The sequence below is a fragment of the Lipophrys pholis genome, assembly GCF_963383615.2.
Source record: "Lipophrys pholis genome assembly, chromosome: 7".
NCBI classification, from domain to species: Eukaryota; Metazoa; Chordata; class Actinopteri; order Blenniiformes; family Blenniidae; genus Lipophrys; species Lipophrys pholis.
The window spans coordinates 6,347,870-6,369,053 of NC_137638.1; the positions used below are offsets into that span (position 1 = coordinate 6,347,870).

At 38.8% G+C, this 21,184-nt stretch overlaps 1 protein-coding gene across 1 annotated transcript in view; it reads right to left on the reverse strand.

The window, feature by feature from the left end:
- unc13ba (unc-13 homolog Ba (C. elegans)) overlaps positions 1 to 21,184 on the reverse strand; it is a 181,484-nt gene that overhangs the window by 14,317 nt on the left and 145,983 nt on the right. The window contains exons 27-31 of the mRNA XM_080466529.1: positions 20,611 to 20,737; positions 20,337 to 20,433; positions 18,014 to 18,157; positions 15,215 to 15,292; positions 15,022 to 15,099 (exon numbers count right to left, since the gene is read on the reverse strand). Coding sequence (XP_080322655.1) covers positions 15,022 to 15,099; positions 15,215 to 15,292; positions 18,014 to 18,157; positions 20,337 to 20,433; positions 20,611 to 20,737 — 524 coding nt within the window. The remainder of the gene's footprint in view (positions 1 to 15,021; positions 15,100 to 15,214; positions 15,293 to 18,013; positions 18,158 to 20,336; positions 20,434 to 20,610; positions 20,738 to 21,184) is intronic.

A 21,184-nucleotide genomic window follows, 5' to 3' on the forward strand; every position in this document is an offset into this window, starting at 1 on the left:
ACCATAGGCACACGGAGACGTGCTCGGAGCGTTTTCAAAAATGTGTGTTTTCAGTGGCTCCGAGCGCCGCCATCATGTGATCAACCACACAACACGCAATGAAAGTTTTCTGTTTTCATCTTAAAACATGTACACAGGGCTTAAAAGGTCATTAGAATATGCAGCAATGAAAAAAAAAAGTAATAAACCCAAGTCTACTTTGCACAAACTGGCCCACACTTCCTTCACCGCAGTAACAGCCTGACATCAGACGTCTCTCCTACAGTTACAGGTCTCATCGCTCTCGTCTACACAACTGTACCTTTTTGGTGACGGCGGTGGTTTCAGTCTTCCCGGAGAGAAGGAAATACAAGAAGAGGCACACATGTAAATAGAAAAGTAGCCCGACACTTCAGTGCAGCAGAATGATGAGAATCTAAACAATGGAACTACATGACGGGAGGATTTGACACTGTGGCAGGTAAAGACAGGGTGAGGGGTTTATTTCAGGAGGGATCGTCTGGTGGAGTGACGGTGGACGAGCCAGGTTTTAATAAAAGCTTTCCGTTTATTGCGTCGGGTTTATTGAGACGCCACAGGACAAGAGGGAGCGCTGATATCACCACGTCTTCATAATACAGTGAACAATCAGATCCTCAGCAGAGCGACAGTCCCGCTTCACTCACTACATTTCTGCTGAGATATTAAAATACTGTCAAATCAGAAAGAAAATCCTGTCTTCAATTTGCAGCTTGTATTTTGGGATTGGGTCCCTGGCTTGTATATTGACACTTCTGATACAGACCATGGTATAATATTTAAAAAGTCCTTATTTTCTTTAGCCAAGATGGAACTGCATTCATGAGTGTCCCGGGACCAGTGGGCTGGACAAGTAAAATATTGCCACAATAACCTTTAGATTTAAAGTTTTTCTTTGTTGTGGCCCAGAGTGTACTTGATGAAAATGTCTTTATTTTCACAAAACCGAACAGTTACAATGGAAAATTACTACAATCTCAAATCAAATCAAATTGTAATGGAATATTTCGGTGCAAAATATAGTGGAAATGTCCATAAACCTTCTCCTATAGCCGTTGCATTACGCATGTTCTTACAAACTCACCCTGACAGCAGAACTTTGAAACTAATGCTAGTTTCACGACATTGTGTTGTTGTCTGGCACTTTTAAGAAATTTGTTAAATATCAATGTTTTCTTTCAAATCTTTCCAATGTGCTTGGTGGTTTGTCCGTCTTGGAGCAGGTTTCGGGCCAGTTTTGTCCAACACGTCTAAAGGATTTTCAGATTTCGATTTGTCGGACTATAGGACTTCAATCCATCTAAAATGAGCTGAAGGTAATGGGCAGACTGCTTCTGAGTTGTTTAACATTAAGTCACATTATCTTTGATGGAAAGGTATTTGGAAGTGAAAATAACTATGGTCAATAACCGTGTCTATTTGTAACTGCCTGAAAATCCAGACACTGTATCTTCCTTTTATAAATACCTTCTGTAGAAGTTTAATCTACAGCAATTTCAGACTTTTTTTTTTTTATCTCTACACCAACCTATTAAAAAAGATTGTCAATGCCAAACTGAGCATGTCCATATATTTTCGAGACTCAAAACTACAAATAACAATCTAATTGAACTATTTCATGGTTGCATGTTGGAATAACACTAAAGCTTGACCGTCCACTGTATCACGGAAAACGGTTTAACTTCAGATATGATCATTATCATATTATAATCAGGAGGTGTGGGAGAAGGTAAAAGGTCCACAGTGGAGAAGGAGGGATGACAGCGACTAAACAAACCAACCTTGTTTACTTCTTCCTTCGCCTAGGAAGAATAAACAAAACAAACAAACAAAAAAAAAACAAACAATGAAAATTAATCAATTAGAAACAGACACATTCAATAATGTGATAAGGATGCTCATAGGTGAAGTCAGAGGCCATCTAGTAGCATTAGTGGAGCATTACAGGAGGAGGATGGGGTGGATGGACAGATCATACACGTTTTCAATAAATAACTTTTTCATTTTTTTTTAATAACCAATCAGGAGATACTTAATATTTGTTTTTGAGTGATTAACTAAAGAAAAAAAGCTGTCAAATAATTTTTTTTCTGGTTTTTGCTGACTCAGCATCCCAAAATTTAAGAGAATTAATGAAATTCTTGAACAAAAGCTCGGCACGACTGTTACATTTATTCTCTGCTGGTAAAATAACATTTTTGTGTTGTTTGGCTGTAATGAAGTTAAAAATAAATACTATAAATACTATGGGAGTGACTGGAAATAGATTATTGTCCTTTCTAAATTCACTTAATTTTCCTCTTACGGGCAATTTATAGTCCACTGAGGAGCATGAAAAACATCTTAACTTATTGTACAACAAAATAAACAGCATGGGAAAATTATTTGTCAATATAGACCCACATATATCACTATTTAATTGAGAGATGAAGTAAAGGACCTTTCTTCAATGTGTCACCTGCATAAATTAGTTCTGTATCCAGAAAATTCAGCCAAACGCGGCTGAAAAGGATCTGAGTGACAAACAGCCGACATTAAACCTGCAATAAATGAGTCAGCTCAGGGAGGAAACCTCCTTAAACTGAATCACAGTGTGCTACCTGTGCCGCAGCCAGATCAAGCTTTATTTTGGAAAATATAAACTTGAAAAGGGACTTTGGGAGAAATCTGAGTCAACATGAGCTGCAGACAGAACTGTTGACACAGTCAGCTCCTATTGGTTGTCAGACGCACACACGCACACACACTAAAGCACATACAGACACAGGAAAAGACGGAGAATAATCAAACTGTACACACGTAGAAACAACTCAAAAATGCCTCCATCCCTCTTCAAGCCACGGCATTTTACATTTATGTTTGATATTTAATAATTCACTTCATGCAGACAAAGTCAACTTTTATCATCTGTAACGACAAAGGTGACCTTGAACCCCATAAGAAAACAAACAAAAAACAAACCCAGAGTACTTTCAAAGTGTCACAGTTGAGGTTCAATAAGTTTATGACATCGTAGATCTGAGCGTGTCAAGTTAATACCCGACTCCTGTCATTTCGGTCCCGGTTACAATCTTTGTGGGAGTGGAGTGTTTTGTGCTTTTTCTTGGATATTTCTTCATACTCCGTTCCCAGTATTTCCTGTGTGATCAATTTATCTTTTTCTCATTCATACTTTCCAGCTGCTTTTTGTCCCAAACTTCCCTTGGTGTTAATTCCTCCCTGACAGATTTTAAAATGAGCCCATGATGGGAACACATGGTTACTTCCAAGTCCTTCGAGCCCACAGCCCTCAAGCTGCCAAACACACAAAAACCTGTTGTTTTTGTTTCATTTAGAAAAAAATGTCCAACAGTCGTTTTTTCTTTATGTTCTGTTGACAATATTACTTTATTTTTATGGTGGTTGATTGTGAAGACAAAGGTTAAAACTACAAATTATCAACTGGTCATGTGTGTCTGAAGATGTCTCACCCATTCAGACTGTAACCTTGTATTGGAAATAGAGGCTATCTAAGTCATTTTAACAAATAGTGCGTCTTTATATATTTGAATTTTTAGAACTACACTGATGACAAGCTCTATAAGGTGAGGACTGTAATCTATTCAAACACCCACCTCTTTAGTCTTTGTGTCCTCCTTCAGGCAAAAAACAAGAAAGCAAACGTTTAAACCAGAAAACATAAATATTTTCTTCACTAAACTGCAGGGGAATGAGAAAATAAAGATTTGAGTTGTATCACAGGGGAAACAGACACACTGGATACTATCAGTGGAAAAAAAGAGAGATTAGAAGACCTTCGCCATTCAAAAGCAACTGACCTGCTTCTCTTTGTCTTTCTTTTCAGCCTGCAGGGATAAACATTCATGTATGAGCGCTCACATGACGAACACTTCTGACCACAATAATCACACAGAGAACACTGCTAATTCACTATTTGTAAAGGTACTTTGAATGGATTTAAAATCATCTGTAGGATTAGGAACGACTGTGAGTTTAATCATTAAAAAATAAATAATAACAGAATTGTAAATATGTAAAAACAAATTAAAAAATACTTTGGATGAATTTACTTGGTTTTTTTTGTTCATCTAAAATGAAGCCATACATTTATCCAATATAAATGAATGAATGAATAAATAGATACAATTTTGAAATTGACATATTTTTGGTTTATGAACAGTTACTATTTTGTTTTTAGTTGATAAGTAACTTTGTTTTTATTTTTTTACTCATTTGTGATGTTTTATTTTTAACACTTTATTTAAACTTTTTATTCATGCATTCACAATTTTCTTATCATTATAAATATATTCATGATTTAATAAGATATTTCTGCCCTTTGCGAGCGCAACTCACACAAAGCTGCTAAAATAGAAGGCTGGAGATAAGTTCTATTTGTATTGCTTAACGTCGCCGCACGTTTTCTTTTCATACAGTTCCTTCTGAAATTGGAAATAACTATTTGTCTTCGCACTTTTCCTGACATTCATCTCCCGTTTTCGCCTCTTGCCGCCTCCAGGCCGTGCCTCACAATAATAAAGCTGCTTTCAGGTGAAAACCTGGCGGGTCCAGATTCACTGCTTCTCAAGTTTGGAGTCCCTCAGCTCAGCTAATCGGTTCAAAAACACTAACGTTTGTAGACCCGAGGTGTTATTGTGGCACACGCAGCAGTCGGACTTTTAGATCCGGCTGGCATAAACAGTATCATTAGCATGCATTTGCCCATTTTAACAGCGTTAAGATAATCGGCAGCAACACGCTGACAGCTGACCCCGCGGGGACGACAGTGCAGGCTTTCCTCCGAATCGTTGCACTAATTACATGCTCCTTCTTCTGCTGGAGGTGTTGCAGGGAGTCCTGCAGGCTTTTTGAGCCTCGGTGGAACATAATTGGACCTCGGACCTGTTCAGACACGACCGACTGATGAGAAACATGCTTCACTTTCGCCCCACGTCGGCACAGATGAGGTCAAATGTGTCTGTCCAACGCTCGCCTTCGCCTCCGATAGTTTGTTTTGGAGGACTTTTTGTTCAGACAACTTAATTTTTGTGTTTTCCACGAGAGGTTTCCTCGTCTTCATCGTTTCTAATTAGGAAAACAGCAAATCTTTCCGGAGCCTTTGTGCAATCCCGTACTGCTTAGTGACCTCAGCGCTGAATCATAAAACCAACACCTTCAGTAACAAAACTGTAATCATCAAGACTGTTATGAAGTTTATTGCAGTTTAAAAAAAAAAGCTAATTTATCAATAACATATGAGTTGAAATTTGTTTAAAAATGGAAAAAATGTTTTTGGAAAGTTTTACACCTGATTGGCAGTTGGCTTCAAACCAGCAACCTTCTAGTGACTTCAATTTACCTGAGTTTTTTATTATTGTAGACAGTTTTTTTGGCTGTATTTGAATAATTGTTCTTGTCTAGTTATCAATAACATGATTAATTCTAACAAGTACACATAAAACTAATCGGACACACAGCCACACACAAAAATACTACTAGTTTCTAGAAACTAACCTTTTCCTTCTTGGATTCAGACTAGAAAAGCATGAAAACATGAAAAAAAAAGAAAAAAAAAAAGAACAGAAACGTGAAATCAAATAACAGAAAACACAGATTTTATGGTTTCGCGTGTTGAATCCAGTTTTGCGTGTCTCACCTTCTCCTTGTCAAGCTTTGGATTGGGAAGTAAAAGAAAAAAAACACATTAAATAAAGAAAAGAAATCATAATAAAATAAAGGTTGGAGGGAAAACGAGTGAATGAATGTGAGAAAACACGAGTGTTTACACCTTATGAAAAAAAGTTTTGGTGGAGTGAGACGTCGCCTCAGTATGAGAGGACAGGAGAGGAACGGAAACATTTCAGAGAACAACATCCTCATGCAACAATCAACCAAACGGGTTGATTGTCAAAACAGTGTTGACGTATGAGCACCAAGCTACTCAGAACACGAGAAAGAAGAAGGGTAAAGTTTGTCGGGTCGTTTAAAGAAGCCGGAATCGTCTCAATTTAAAAGGCGGTTGGATGGATGCAGCATCAGAAAACCTTTGTTGTTGATGTTCATGCTGGTGGCGTCTCAATTTGTCATTAGTTGTTTGTGTTGTACATCAAAGGCTCCATTTACACAACAACATTTTTAAGTGAAAACACAAAACTTTTGTTGTTTTTTTGGGGGTCAGTTTCCACGACAACGGTGCTCGGAGTCACTGAAAACACTACTGTTACACGGAACATCAGAAACGTTGCTACTGTATTGAATAGTTTCCGTGTAAACAGACATTGTTTTCAGAACATTGTTGCGTAAACGTAGAACCTTTCTGAAAGGAAAACACTAAAAAGTATGCGTTTTATCTTGAAACTTTGTTGTGTAAATGGGGCCAAAGTCTTAAAGCTCAAACAATTACGATATCATGGACTTGCTGTGAAATTTTGAAAATAATTCAACATTGTCTTTTTCTCCAAATTTCTCAACAGTCCGTATGCGTCATAACTTAAAAAACTACTAGTCTCATATCATATCAGAACGCCACCTTTTAAAAGTGCTGCTTTCCAAGTTTCCTTCAATCATTGGGCTGTTTTCATGTGGAACCAGCTTCCAGTTTCAGTTAGGGAGTTTTATAAAGTCTCTACTTTTAAGATTAGCCTTCAAACTTTCATGTTTGATGCACGGTTTTCTTAGTTATGCTGCTGTAGGTTTAGACGGCTGTGAAAACGTATTCAGTTGTTGCCCCTGCTCACTCTCCATACAACACAATCATTTATGCTCTAAACGATCTCCGTATTTTCCTGAAGGGATTTCTGACTGATGAAGGTTTCTAATCCATTATCTTGATTTATTTAGCTGATATTTTCTTTAATCTAGTGTCTGCTGCCACAGAGGTGGGTATTCCTGGTCCTGGAGGTCCACAGTACCGCGCGTTTTCAACCTCTCAATCAAACCTGAATAAATGTATGAATGAAATGCTGCATGGCAGTCCTTATAATCAGCTGTGTTGGAGCAGGGAATGGAAAACCAGTCAAAACACTGTTTCTGGAGCGAGCGATAATGAGGGATTCTGTCGTTCCAGCATGAGGATGTGTTTACACAACGGGATCAAACCTTCTCCTGCTCCTCATCACTGTCATCATAAGCTGAGGAGTCATCCTACAGGAGGACAAATGGGGAACAACTGCGTTCAGCCAGACAACCACTCAAAAACTGAACCAAGAAAATATTCATAAACATGTGCCAATATGACAGGGGGGTTTTCAGGCACCTTGGGTGCAAGAGCGAGAACTGTCTGCTCTGTGTACCAGAGTTTTCCTTTCTAGTACCGAGACTTATAAATATCCTGTTTCTCTTTCCAGCAGATTTTATTTTTCACAGATTCATAACACCCGGTGCCTCCCCGAAGCAGTAGACTGTGTGGTAGAAACAGGCAAATCGTGTTTCAGCTGGAAACTACTCTGCAGTGCCAAGAAGTGACAATCACCACCCTGTTTTCACTGACAGACAAACACATGAATGCCTGTCTTTCAACAGCACTGAGGCTTTCTACAAGCAGCTCTGAGTGCTTGTAATTTGACACCAGCCTCGTGAAAGTCGACGCATGCAAAGCTGACGACCCGGGGAAAAAAAAAGTCGGCAAGTTTGTCCAAACTGAATATTTACAGGAGTCATAAAAATATGAGAAAAACACAGTTGTTCTCTTTAAAGTACATTAGATGTCGAGCATACGATCAGTGACTGTATCAAGCAACATTTTCCGCAATAACAGAGAAAAATTCTTAAAGAAAACTAAACCGTCTCAACCCACAGAGAAAGACATGGAAGTCAAAAATGCACAAACGTCCAAAAACCACAAGACTTCTACATAGAGTAATCTAATTAGGGAACACGATACAACACAGCACACGACACACTGAAACCTTATTTCTAACATCGCCACGCCAACCAACCGACCTTCTTCTCCTTCTCTTTGTTGTCAACCTACGAGTGTGACGTTGGGACAAATGGAAGAAAAAAAGAAAAAAAAAGAAAAGAAAGAACAGGAAGAAAAGCAAAATGAAAGCAAATGTTAAGAAAATAAATGTTTTTCATCATTTTGAAGAACTGCTCATGATTGATAATGTCTGAATGGGAGAGTCATGTGACTGCCCAAGGTCGACTGAATCAGTGAGACTCGTCCAGACGCACAACAAACTCTGTTAGTTGTACTTAAATACAGCGAGAAGCAATATGTTGTCTTTTTCAAAAAGTTGGAACTTTGTTAGGTTTGGTGAGCACACCCTCACTGGTGGAGAATAAAACTAAGGCTGTTTGGATGACAATAATAACCAACGATGCTGCTGCTCTTTCTGCTTTGGGTTTCAGTTTGCATGTGATGGTTTCTCTCACCCACAAGTAGTTAGGGTTAGGTTATTTAGAGGACATTATTTATTTCTTGTTTTTATTACTGTTTTTCTGCTGCATCTCCCTATGTCCCATGCGTTATTGTTTCCTTGATTGATGATTTGATTATTGGCTATTTTATTGACCGAATGCGGGATAAAAGAGGTTGTCTGAACTGAAAAACAACCAGATGTTTGAAATGTGTGAAGAAACTTCTCCCCCAAAAAAACTATATTAGGAGAATATAGATATTCTGTAAAGAAAGGCCTCAGTTAAAATCCTTAGTAAATAGTGGAACACCCTGTAATTTTTCCTCATTGCGCAAAAAGTTGTATGTAAGACCTGCGAGATCTGATTTCATTCCTGCTGATCCAGCAATGTGTTTGAACTTTAATATTATCAATCAGTCACTGTGACACTAATATACACCATCTCTCACTGGGATGCAGTGTTAATCACTACAACAAGAAATATGCATAATAAAAGTATTCTCTGGATAAAAAGCTCCACGGAGCAGCGTCTGTCGCCGTCCCACGACTGTGAGCAGGAAACTGAGCTTATCCGCTGAAGCACTCAGCGACCAGACCTGAGCCGACATGCCACCGACTCCCCCCACAGTCACTCCGCAGTCAAGAAGCCATTTAGCGTCGGCTAAACACAACATTTTACAAGCTATCAGTTTCAATTATCCGGCAGCCCACCGTCTAGTCTATTAGGCACTCGCTGGAGGAGGGAGTCTATATTAAATGCATCCAGACAGCGTGGGGCGGCTTTCTGGAGATCCTGGCTTCAAGTCTACGGCGGAGTTCTTTTCTACTGTGTTTAGGAAGCAGCAGATGGGACACTGAGGGGGGCTAAAGGTCGCATGCTTCAATGGTAATGGGTTTAAATACAGAAAAATTACAAAAAATAAAAAGTGTGATCATGGACAATTTATGTATATATTCAGATTCATTTATTGCGTCGACACTAATGAACCAGTTTTCAAGTGCAAATGAGAAACCTTTGTTGTGTTCTGGGGGTTCGTTTAAATGACAACTTTGGCCGGAGCACTTGAAGACGCACATTTTTTTGAAAGAGGCTCTCAAGGTGGAACTTTTTGAAAACACGCTGACTCCGTCTCCTTGGGAAAACACAACTTTTAGAAAATGCTCTGACTCCATCTCTGTATGTGTGTGGTTTCATTACTCAAACAACCAAAAGCGTCAACTAGTGGCCTGACATGCGAACTACATCATTTTCGGTGTTTCTATAGTTTCCATGGCAACGGACATCATTTTCAAAACATTGCAGTGTAAACGTGAAACTTTTCTGAAGCAAAAATTAAAAAATTATCAGTTTTCTCTTGAAACGTTGTCGAGTAAACGAAGCCTTAATATCACCTAGAATCCAAATGTACTGTTTAGTAATTCACAAATGTTATAATTTCACACGACATACAAACATGACGAGCTGAGTTATGAATCACCTGATTCTTCTTATGTAAAAAAACAAAGAACAAATCAACCTTAAACATTCTTGTGAAACTACAAAACCAACTAACAGTACTCAGGGTTACATTTCTGGTTAAAATGCACAAATGTTTTTTAACAATAATTTCATATGTTTTGGTTATCTAATATTACTAAAGCAGACTTAAACTTTAAATTTAAAAGAAAACCAAAGACACTTTCTTAACTTGGCTTGACTGATTCCTATTTATTTATTTATTTATTTATGTACAATATACCCAAGCTTTTTACTGATATCGTATTATTACCAGTGGGTTGTTTTCAAGTTTCATTTATTAATTTGACTTTATAATTTCCCATTGTGTTGAATTATATAATTGTATCTTTGTTTTAATGTCTCTTTTTCCTTAAATCATTTCCTTAGTTTATTACCTCATTGTTTAACTGTCTCATCATTCCTAATCTTTATTTATTGTCATTTTAATTGCCTCACTGCAGATGTGTAACGGCTCTCTTTGCTGACTTGATTACAAATAAAATTTTTGTGCTTGATCTAAGATTCTGCTTTTTTGCTCATGAAATCACCGGCTCGGCTGAATAAATGAAGGACTTAAAACTTGTCGGGGCCTTAAAGAAGGAAGACAATACAGAATAGAAATAATAGAATGGAATAGAAAATATTTTATTAATCCCAGAGGAAAATACTTTAATTTGAAACTTATATGGAATGGACTTTTATAAAAGAGATGGAGATCAGAGTTAATTGTTTGGTGGGTGTAAATATGAAGAATATAATTAACATTTTCATTTATGTAACAAAGAGTTGGAAAAAACAATCTGTCTCAGTTCAATACAATAATGGAATGTATGATGAATTAGGATGTTTTGATTTATGAATTAATATGTTCAGAAACATGTATAATCGTGTATTAATGAAATTTAATGTAAGTAATGACACAGTTGTCCTGCAGAGGGCGACTATGACTTCTTCAGAATGAGTGGAAATGAGAAAATAATGTAAATTCCTGTTTTCTAAAAATAACTTTTAGTGGCAGTGATTGTTAATAGTTTTACTAACGCCAAGAATATTGTTAAAGCAAAGGAGCAGGACACATGATATTTTCACCAACTTTCCAATTCAACTATTTGGGGGTTTAATCCAGTATTTATGTAAAACTGTGTAAAATAAATAACGAATTTATTTTGATGAATATAAATCTTTCATGTTTTTTATGAGTCTTACCTCAGATCCCTCGGAGTCTGAGCAGCCAGACTGATGTTTGAAACGAACAAAGCAAAAAAAGAAAACGAAGTCAAACGAGACAAAAATCAAAACAAAAACAAAACAAAACAATAAGAGACAATAAGGGACAATGAAAAGGAAAACCTCGCTCACCTTGGATTCTTCAGACTAGTGGTGATAAACATGAGCGAGCAAGAGAATAAAACAAAAGTTGTTTTTTTTAGAAGATCGAGACAAATGAAATGAACAAAACTAAAAAAAATACAAACAAAAAGAAGATGTTTAGTTTTTGTTGTTGTTGTTGGTTTCTCCTACCCACCATATTGTCCTCTCCTTCATTGTCAGAGATGGCCTGGTTGAGATCGCAGGGAAACAAATCAAATGATAATATAAACAAAACAAAAACTTGACAGTATGGACACACATGTAAGGAATGTTGCCTTGGCATTTATACCTGCAGTCATAGTGTAATACTAAAGTTTATCCACACTTGGTACGTCCCACTTTGTCTTCAAAGTGGGACATACCCATAAGCTTCACCTATTCGTTACTCGATCAATAAGGAGCTCGACCGCCGACGCTGATATTCAGTTCAAAAACACCCAATCTCATGCAATACTGCTTAAATGACTGTTTATACTGCGTTTATAAAGTGAGAGTCTGTGATTCCATGAATACGAACAACCGCAGTCAGACAGTAATGAAACACAACGCCACCGTCCACCGGTTATTTAACACCACTCTACAACTATGAGGCACCCACCTCTTCATCACACTCATCAGGCTCCTCCTCATTCTCAAGCTTTTAGGAGAAAAAAAAAACCCACAGTATGTTTAGTTTTACACCAACGAGTCCAGGTGGATTTGTAACTGCGTCTCAGGGAAAGACAGGGGGGGGGGGGGGAAGTAATGCTAGTCTATTTTTATGTTTAGAGAAAAAAAAAGGGAGAACTGCACAGCACGGGAAGACTAAACTTTCGGGGAAATCGAGCCACAAACACAGAGCGGCTCAGACGTACCCTCTCCTCCTCAGCAGTGAGCTGCAACAGAAAAAAAGACACACTCTGAGTTTCCAGTGAGAATAATCTGCTCCCTGGAGAGGTTTCACTTGTTTTTGCACCTTTGTTCACAAATGAGCTGATCTATTTTTAAAGACAACTCCTGGATTTAATGATATAATTGTGCTGGCGACGAGTGAACACAGTCGAGAGAAAATGAAATGAGAGTAACGAGAGTAATAAGAGTCAGGAATCAGTCCTGGAGGACGGTCATCAGCTCCAGAGAAATACATTGAGGTACTTGAACAAAGTCAACCGAATATCAAAGAGAGGCTTCTTTTCAGGCCCAGTTTACACGACAATGTTTTCAAAAAACTTTAGCATTTAGCGTTTTGGGGGTTTGTTTACATGACAACTATTTTCGGAGCCAATGAAAATCAAACTTTTTGAACTTTCCGTCTCTATGGAAACGGGGGGAAACTGCAAGTTTTCTGAAACGCTACTGCTGTACATGTGCACCACGGCGCCCTCGTGTGGTTTCATTACAAAAACAACTTTTTTTTGCACACTTTGATTTATATGCATTTATTTATTGTGTATTTTATTATCTATTGTTATTATTATCATTCTTATTCTGGTCTGGAACCGTGTATTTTATTTTTGTGGCAAAAAGTCTTGACTTGTGGTTTGGCACAAGAACTACACTGTTTGCAGCAGTTCTGGTATTTCGGCGTGAATCTGCATCAAGACATTGCCGTGTAAATGTGAAACTTTTTGGAAAAGAAAATGTACAACCGATGCGTTTCCACTTGAAACATTTGCGTCGTGTAAATGAGGGTCTTTGGGGGAAAAGCAGAGTGCAACCTGTACAGTTCAGAGGTCAAACACAAGACAATCACACAAACTTTCACCTCCAGGTGAGTTTTATAAACACCAGCTTCTTTTCATTCCCGCGTATCCGTACATGCCTCGTTCGACGGCTTCATGAAAAGCTTTCGAAAATGAATATTCAAATTACACTCATCAAAAGTGAACAGTGTGCCATTACCCTCATCATGGTGGCAAACATTATGAGAATTTAAGAGGATGTTTCCAAAGGAAGTAAGTAAAGAATGAAATCGTTTCATTAATTTGTTTCAGTCTTTTATCGTTCTGCTGAAAGTGCAGTTCTAAGGAAGTTATCATTTTACTGTCGGCGCCCACACTACTAAAATACCAATCACAGACGTGCATACAAGAGTGTGATGGTTATTAAAATGAAGTGTGGTCAGGGCGGTCGATGGTGCTCTGATATCTCGAGGTAAAGAAAAGCCATGAACAAACTAAAATCAGTGAAGCCGTTTCTTGTTGTTTTACAGGTGGATGTTCCCATATATCACAGGGGAGGCTCACAGCTTGTGTAAGCTGTGCATGTTATACACACAAAAAAAAATACAAAAGTAGCTTACAACATTTTGGAGAAATATATTCTTTCCTAAAGCAGTGTTGGACACATTTATGCATAAAGAAGCTATTTTAATAGCAACAGTAATGGTAATAAAACAACTAGAGGGGCCTGAGTGCGTGGTCAACAAGTGCAGACAGTATTTTGACCGTGGTGAAAGTAGAAAACTTTGAATGCCTAAAATCTCTCTCTATATATGATGCAGAAAACCAAGCTGGCATCTGGAAAATACTTTGCCATCAGTTATCCAACACGACTCACACAAACAGTTACAAAGCTTTAGTTCTCAGTCCTGAGCTCCAGCTGTCACTTTCACTTTTGTTTCACCGACACCTCAAGTTCCAGTTTCAGTCAGGTAATGTGTTTTATCAGCCATCGTTTCATAATTTCCTTTGGAATTATGACCAAAAACAACCTCTAGGAATAATGAAAAGTTCAACCATATGGAACCATAAACTAAACAATGTCCACAGACCTTAAAGAGAAAAAGCAGACGTACAATAATAATAATAATAATAATAATAATAATAATAATAATAATAATAATAATAATAATAATAATAATAATAATAATAATAATGCATGCACTTTACATTGCATTATTCATTCCCTCCATACTCGATGGACACGTGTAAAATACAACCACTTCAGGACTCAGTACAATGACAAGCACATCTTCCAATCTTCCAGAGAAGGATATCTGCTTGGACAGGATGACCAGATGCTTAGATAAGAAGCGCTACTTCAATGGGCTGGCCCATTCACCTCCTTGTCTTTTCCAAGTCCTCAGGCTCAGCCACTGCTGCCAAACCCACATGAACTTCCCATATTTCATGGGTCCAGCTCCTCTTTTTGTGGGGCTGGACCACTTTCTTTCTCCAGTGCTCCATGGAGTCAAACGCCTTGATTTTATTCTATCTCTAAGTTATGATACGTGAGGTTGTTCTCACTTCTGAGTCCATGATCTCTGTCACGATATTGATCATTCTCACATGCAGATTTGGATCCACTCGGTTTATCCACCTCCGACAGGGAACCAGAAATGTGGCCGATTTCTCTGAGGAGTTTCACACCCTGACTGTGGATTCCAAGTGAATTGATGAAGCTTTTCAAAATGTATTTTTCCAACCACCTTGATGACTGTTTGAAGGATGACGTGGCCACCAGGATTGCTTCCCATGCTCTAGTTTCTTTGGCTGAACCCAGGAGACCAGGCTAAAACAACGCCGCTAGTTCTGCCTCCTCCATGTTTGGTTGCGCCTGTTACCAGGGAAACAAGAACCTAAAGTGCGAGAAGCTCAACGCAGTCAACCAGACCCGCTGGGTCCATTGATGAATTTGTGGGAGGACTGATCCTTCATCCACTCCAGCAACGTGATGAAACCCTGGTTGTTTTGCTCAAGCATGGTCAAATCATCCGGAAGAAAACCCCCAAAAAACATTAAAGAACCACGTAGATCGCTGGTGTTTGATGGTTGCTCACATGCCAACGCTCACCTGTTTGGCGCCCATGGACTCGAACATCTTCTCCAGGAGAACCCTCATCTGTTGGATGTTGTTCATCAGCACGCAGGGCTGGAGGAAGACGGACGAGGGAGGAAACAGGTGATCCAAGTTAAAGCGGGAATAAATCAAAAGTAGAAAAAGAATGCGAGGGAAGCTCATTGAGCAAGAGGTGGTTGGTACTCACGATCTTCTCCTTCTCACAGTAGGAGGGGAAGCTCTTCACCAGCAGGGCGCAGTACTGCAGCAGCACTTTGGTGATGGTCTGCAGGGAGACACAACAAACACACACGTTTCACCTCCGTCAGGTGGTTTTCATTCATTAAACATCTAGATGTTGAGTTAAAAACTGGTGTTTACATGGTTTGATACAAAAGCTGAAGGAACTTTTTTTTTTAGAGGTTTGTTTGGTCAATTGAGGCATTTCTTTGTGAAAACATTAAGTTATGTCTACGTACAACATGTTTGTTGTGGACAGGCTGGGGCTTTTTGCAGCTCAGCTTCAGTATAAGTCACAGTACACACACACAGTCACATCATCTACGCAGAGTCAACATCCAATCAATATTGTCTCTCAAACTGTGAATCGGGACTCGAAACGACAAGTTATTAAGACAATTGACATTATTGTGGTTTACCCGACACTGTTGTCGGGTTTTGTGTCAATAAATTGTTCAAGATGAGGAAATCACCCTTGATGCTTCTACTTTAATGTCAAACTTTCATCATATAACATCACTGCAGCATGAACAAGTTTTCAATGCATTTCACCTATTATACAAGTATTCCAAACTTTTTGTCAGCAGTGTCTAAATGCCAGCTTTACATTCGGTGCACTCCACCTGTTATTTGTCCTGCATGGGGCGGCAAAGGGCTCACTTTAGTGACATTAAAACGCAGAACTGTCAATTTGACAAAATGTGGGCATATTAGAAGCAAGCATCAATGTCACACTCCAAAGTGCTTGTCAACCTAAATACAGTATAACGCTTGAAAGCTGCTTGAAAAACAATCTCAGATTTACATTAATCAAAGGGGGGGAAAAAAAAGATGTTTTGCTGTAATTTGCTGCAGTCAGAGTTGAAGGAACGTCCACTGATTGCTTGATCCTGAAATTATGAACTAAAACTGTAAAAAATATATGGAATGAAAATATTATATAAGATTTGCTCATATTCTAAAGATATTTCTGAATTTCCAATATTTCCCACAGGCCTTATGTCTGACACCCCGGCAGTAGAGCATCCTTTTCTCAGGTTTAGCTTCTTGTATGTTATCAGTTGCTAACTAGACATGCATGTTAAAGGAAATATATTCAGGATATGACAAAAAATCCAGGTTTCAAGAAAGTACCCGATGAGGTGCAACACCACGGCAAGCTGCTTGTCAGGACACAGACAATGATGACATTTGGTGAGAAACGATGAATGTCAGCGTTGTTTACACTAAATCCCCCTCGGGGGGAGTTTTGAATAAATCAGTGATGTAACTCATCTGCTAATTTGGGCACATAAATGTCAAAAACTGCTCGGGTTGGCCGGCAGCGTCCGGCGGCTCGCCGTGAGAGATGTCTCTGCTTTCTGCTGAGTCAGCCGGATGTCGCACTCATGTATTAAACATGTGGCGTTGACGCCGCCTGCGTTGTTTCATGGAGCCGTTCGACCGATCACTCAGTGTCTGCAGGTCTCGTTTAATCCAAAATGAACGACAGGGGGCGGCTTCTTGGATTAAACCCAAGAAAAATGTGAGTAGAAGGGAGAAACTGAAGCTCCCGGAGACTGAAACGAGACGGCGGCGGAGCAGATGAAAAGCCAGATTATCATGAGTTATAGTGGAGAGACGGGGACGGAGAGATGGACGGCTTCGAGTGATGGCTTACATTAGCCATTCTTTATTTAATGAGTCGCATATTGATCCAGCCACACGCACACGCACACACGCACGGTTTGTTCGGTTTCATAGCCGTGTCTAAAAGCAACAGCCTTCATTTACATTTGAAGAAATGAAATTCACACCAAAGCTTCTGCACTGCGTGACGTGGCTGATTTACATTATAGACAGAAAAGAAAAAACATGAACTTTGTGAGTCAGTGTGTGAGAGGTATCCTTCACAATCAAGATGTTTGGAAGAGTTGTGAGTTTCAGTTTCAGACTTTGGGGTGGAAAAAGAAAGAAAACCACAATTTCTCAATCAATTCTGATTGAAGTGATTAGATTAATAAAAGAACGAGTGCATATTTGTGATGAATTTGTCGAGGCAGAGTTTGGGCAGAAAAGTTTTTCTGTATGCAGCATTTTTTATTTATTTTCTTCCCAGTTCAGGATTTTCCTCCTTTGTTGGTGAGAACCCACTGGATTCTGTCAGTTCTCACTGTTGTTTTTCTCCACTCCAGTGGGTTTCAAGGTTTCAGAGTTTGTTTTTCCCAGGAGGCTTTTTTTTTTTTAAGAGTAAGTAAGAGAACAAGAGAGGAGAGTAAACCTAATGATTACTTAATAAAACACACATTTATAGAAAGGAATTAAACTGAATTGATGAGCTTTAGTGCAAAAAACATAACAGCTATGAAACCTAATGGGAAATACAGTGATTCAGAAGAAGAAGAATTTCTTCTTCTGAAATTTTTGCGAGACATGTGGTCGACAACAAATAAAAAAATGTGACATCTTTAAAGTTTGTTTTTGCACAGTACATGCAAATATTATGCCGACCAGGATCACAGCTTCCTTTCATCTGCATTGTACCGACATATAATCCAGAGAAATAGATCTGAACCCTCATAAAAACCTTGAATTAGTGCATCTGTAATTTATGCAGCCTGAGCAGAAGAAAGAGAGAGTGCATTTATCTTTCAATTGGCCACTAATGAGAAGAAAGCTACAGGCTAATCACGGCCATCAGAAACGTCCACTTCTATGTGCAGATGAGAGAGGAAGCGAGGAGTCGTTGCTCTTGCTGAGATCAGCCGATACGAAAGACGCAGCTCACCTTGGCGAAGCGTCTGTTGTAGTGGGCCACCACGGTGGGGTCCGGGCAGTCCAGCTTCCGGATGATCTCGAAGCTCTGGTTGAGCTGAGTGAAGATGTCCACCACGGAGCTGGAGAACAGAGCGTGCTCCGAGGTCTGCTGGAACTGCAGGGGGAGGAAGAACAGGAAGACGCTTGACCAAAAACGCATCGTTTTTGTGATTGTCTTGCCCACTTTGAATGCTCAAGGAGTAAAAATATGCTCCGAAAGTAAATTCTGTTCATCGTGTGCCATCTGAAGTGAAGCGCTGATGCTTGTGCTTTGATTTCATACGCCAGTAACGCTTTTCTTCTCCACAGAAAATCCCTCTTTTCTTAACGCTTGTCAAACCCATGATTGGTTGCAATATGTGAACGTGAAGGCACATCTGTCTCCGATTGCAAAACAGTGATGTGACTGCGGTTTATTTAAAATTAATAAGACAATCTGCTTATTATTGACTGAACCATATGGTGTACTTATGCTAAGATTATTCACAAATACTACAATATTACTCAGGCTTTCACGGCAGTTTTTTGCTTTATGAGCTGCTTTTTTCTTCACTAAATCTCGGCTCGAGGACATAAAAAAGCCTGGATTTAAATCCCCAAACCTGAAATTACAACATTATTCTCTCAACTGAGCCAAGTTTGATGCTTCTACTTTACAATTCTAAACCTACAATATATAAAGCTGACCCACAGTTAAATCTAACAGAATAAATGAACACTTAAAACTTCTTTAACAAACCAAATCTGTAACAGAATTCCTGTTTAATTCAAATGAATTGGGTCATCAGGAATGCAGGAGATATTTTATGTTGAGTAATGTAACATTTCTGTCTTGGTTTTATGTGTTTTTAAACACAAAAACGTTCCCCACTGCAGACCTTGGTAACCTTTTTTCTTCCTGTATTCAGATAAGAAGCTAAATGTCGGAGTTAAACTTCACTGTTTCGGTATTCAAATGGTTTCAGATCGGGATCGTTCGCCTTGATGTTACATCACTCAAACTGCGGCTCTCCGCTCAGTAAAGAGAAAAAAACACCTATTTTCTACTGTTCAAAGGTGAAACATTCATGATTTCCAGAAATATTCTCCTTTTACATTCTGCTGGAGCTGATAGAGCTTGAACAAAGCTTTCTTTTTGTCATCAGCTGCAAATAAACCTGACTGAATACGCAGATTCTTACTTTTTTATTGGACAAATATAAGAAATAACAAGATTTAACATAATTAAACAGTGCGATGAAGTATTCCCCTGAAAATATATAACATTTTGCAAGATCTCAGCTAGCCCCCATCTGTACAACTTGTAATGCAGCGTTACACCATTAGATGGCAGAGTGAGTCATTCAAAACCCGAATACATTATTTATTTATTCACAACACATTGACAGTGTTGCTTAGATACATTTTCATTAATTGTTAAGCTCCGCCAGCAGTAATTGAAGGTCAACAAGACAGAATATATATATGTTGTGTGTGTGTAGTTTGGTAGAAAATAATGATTAAATCATATGGAAGTGTAATTTGCTTTATTTGTTATTAACAAGAGAAGGTTTACTTTTAGTGATTCAGCATATAATATATAATTAAGTTGTTTAATTCCAGTCTGTGACAACAATGTCAACAGCTTTATTCAAACGGTGTCACTTTACCTATTGTGTTATACTATTTAACTTGTTTTTAACTACTAACTTGGTATTGATATTGTTGATATTAAAAATACAAAGATCTAAAGCACCTAAAGCAAACACGAAAAACACCAAATTTGGCTTGCAATATAATATTAACTGAACTGTAAACATTCACTGAAAGATGTGATTTCAGATTGTCAAAACATTGACAAAAAACCTGATCGACCAACCAGCCAACCAACGAAAAAAGAAGATAGAAACAAAAAAATAGAAAATCTGCTCACACCCCAATATAAAAGCTGAGAAAATCTCCCCAAATAGAAAAATGGAAAAAAAAGAAAAGAAAAATCCTCACTAAATAAAAAATAATCAAAGATCTATCCAAGCAAAAAAAAAAACAACAACAAAACGTACCAGTGTAATTCTCCAACATCCATGTTGTTCAGATAGAAAACACTCATAGAACCAGAAAGCATCAAACTGCTGAACCAGGATCAGCCGGTCGCCGTCTCATCATGTTGTCAATGAGCTCTAGTCAGTCCACTTCTAACTTTCCCGTTCAAACTCTAAACAACGCTCAACCTGATGTTTTTTTCTTGTGGCTGGTGAAGCAACTCGATCACATCATTCAGCGGTCGGAGGCATGTCCAGACTACTGGGACTCACCCCTTCTCTCTTGTCTCTCTCCAGCGCTCCGTGCATGAACTCCATGGAAACCTCCTCGTTCTCAGCCAGCCAGGCCAGGACGAACTGCAGGAACCATCTGGAACATCGCCAAGAAAACACACACAACTCGCAGCTTCTCCACAAAGTCTCAGAGGAACCAAACGTGAGATAAAACGCAAAGAGAACACCAACAACTGAAGATTCCGTGACTATGTGAATCCACTTTTCTATTATTTTGTTTCGATCACTAAATGTGTGTGTTAGTGTGTCTTACGGAGGGTAGTCGGGCACAGCGTCCGTGAATATGGGCAGTTCCTTCACGTACTCGTTGTAAAGCCACTTGACCTTAAAGTGCAGGTTCATGTAGTCGGCGGTCTTGCAGAGCCGGTGCTTCTCGTGTTCTGTTGACGAGGACAAGGTTTAGGATTTCTCTCTCTCTCTGAATGAAACTGTGGATTCTGTGTCTCTGCTTGTTCCAGACTGATGCCGCTTCTGCAGAAACTGTACATGAACTAATCTCTGAGACTAATGATGTGTTGATCTGTTAAGTATTTGTGAGCGCAGTTTAATTCTGTAAGTCTGATTTTCAAATAAATCACACTGAGTGAGCTTATGAATTCCGAAGTTAGGTTGTGAATCGTCTATGCGCCAAACAAACGACCCGCTGACTAAAACAGCCACCAGCTCCAAATATATAAAACAATTAATCTTCTTATTTGCTATCAGTAGATGGTAAGTGAATGTGGTTTCAGTCCGAGCCGTTACTTGTGGGTGTTTTCATGATTTTATTTCTTTAAGAAAAATGGGTTTTAAACTTGCCTGCTGTTGCAGTGAGTCAGCAGCAGATA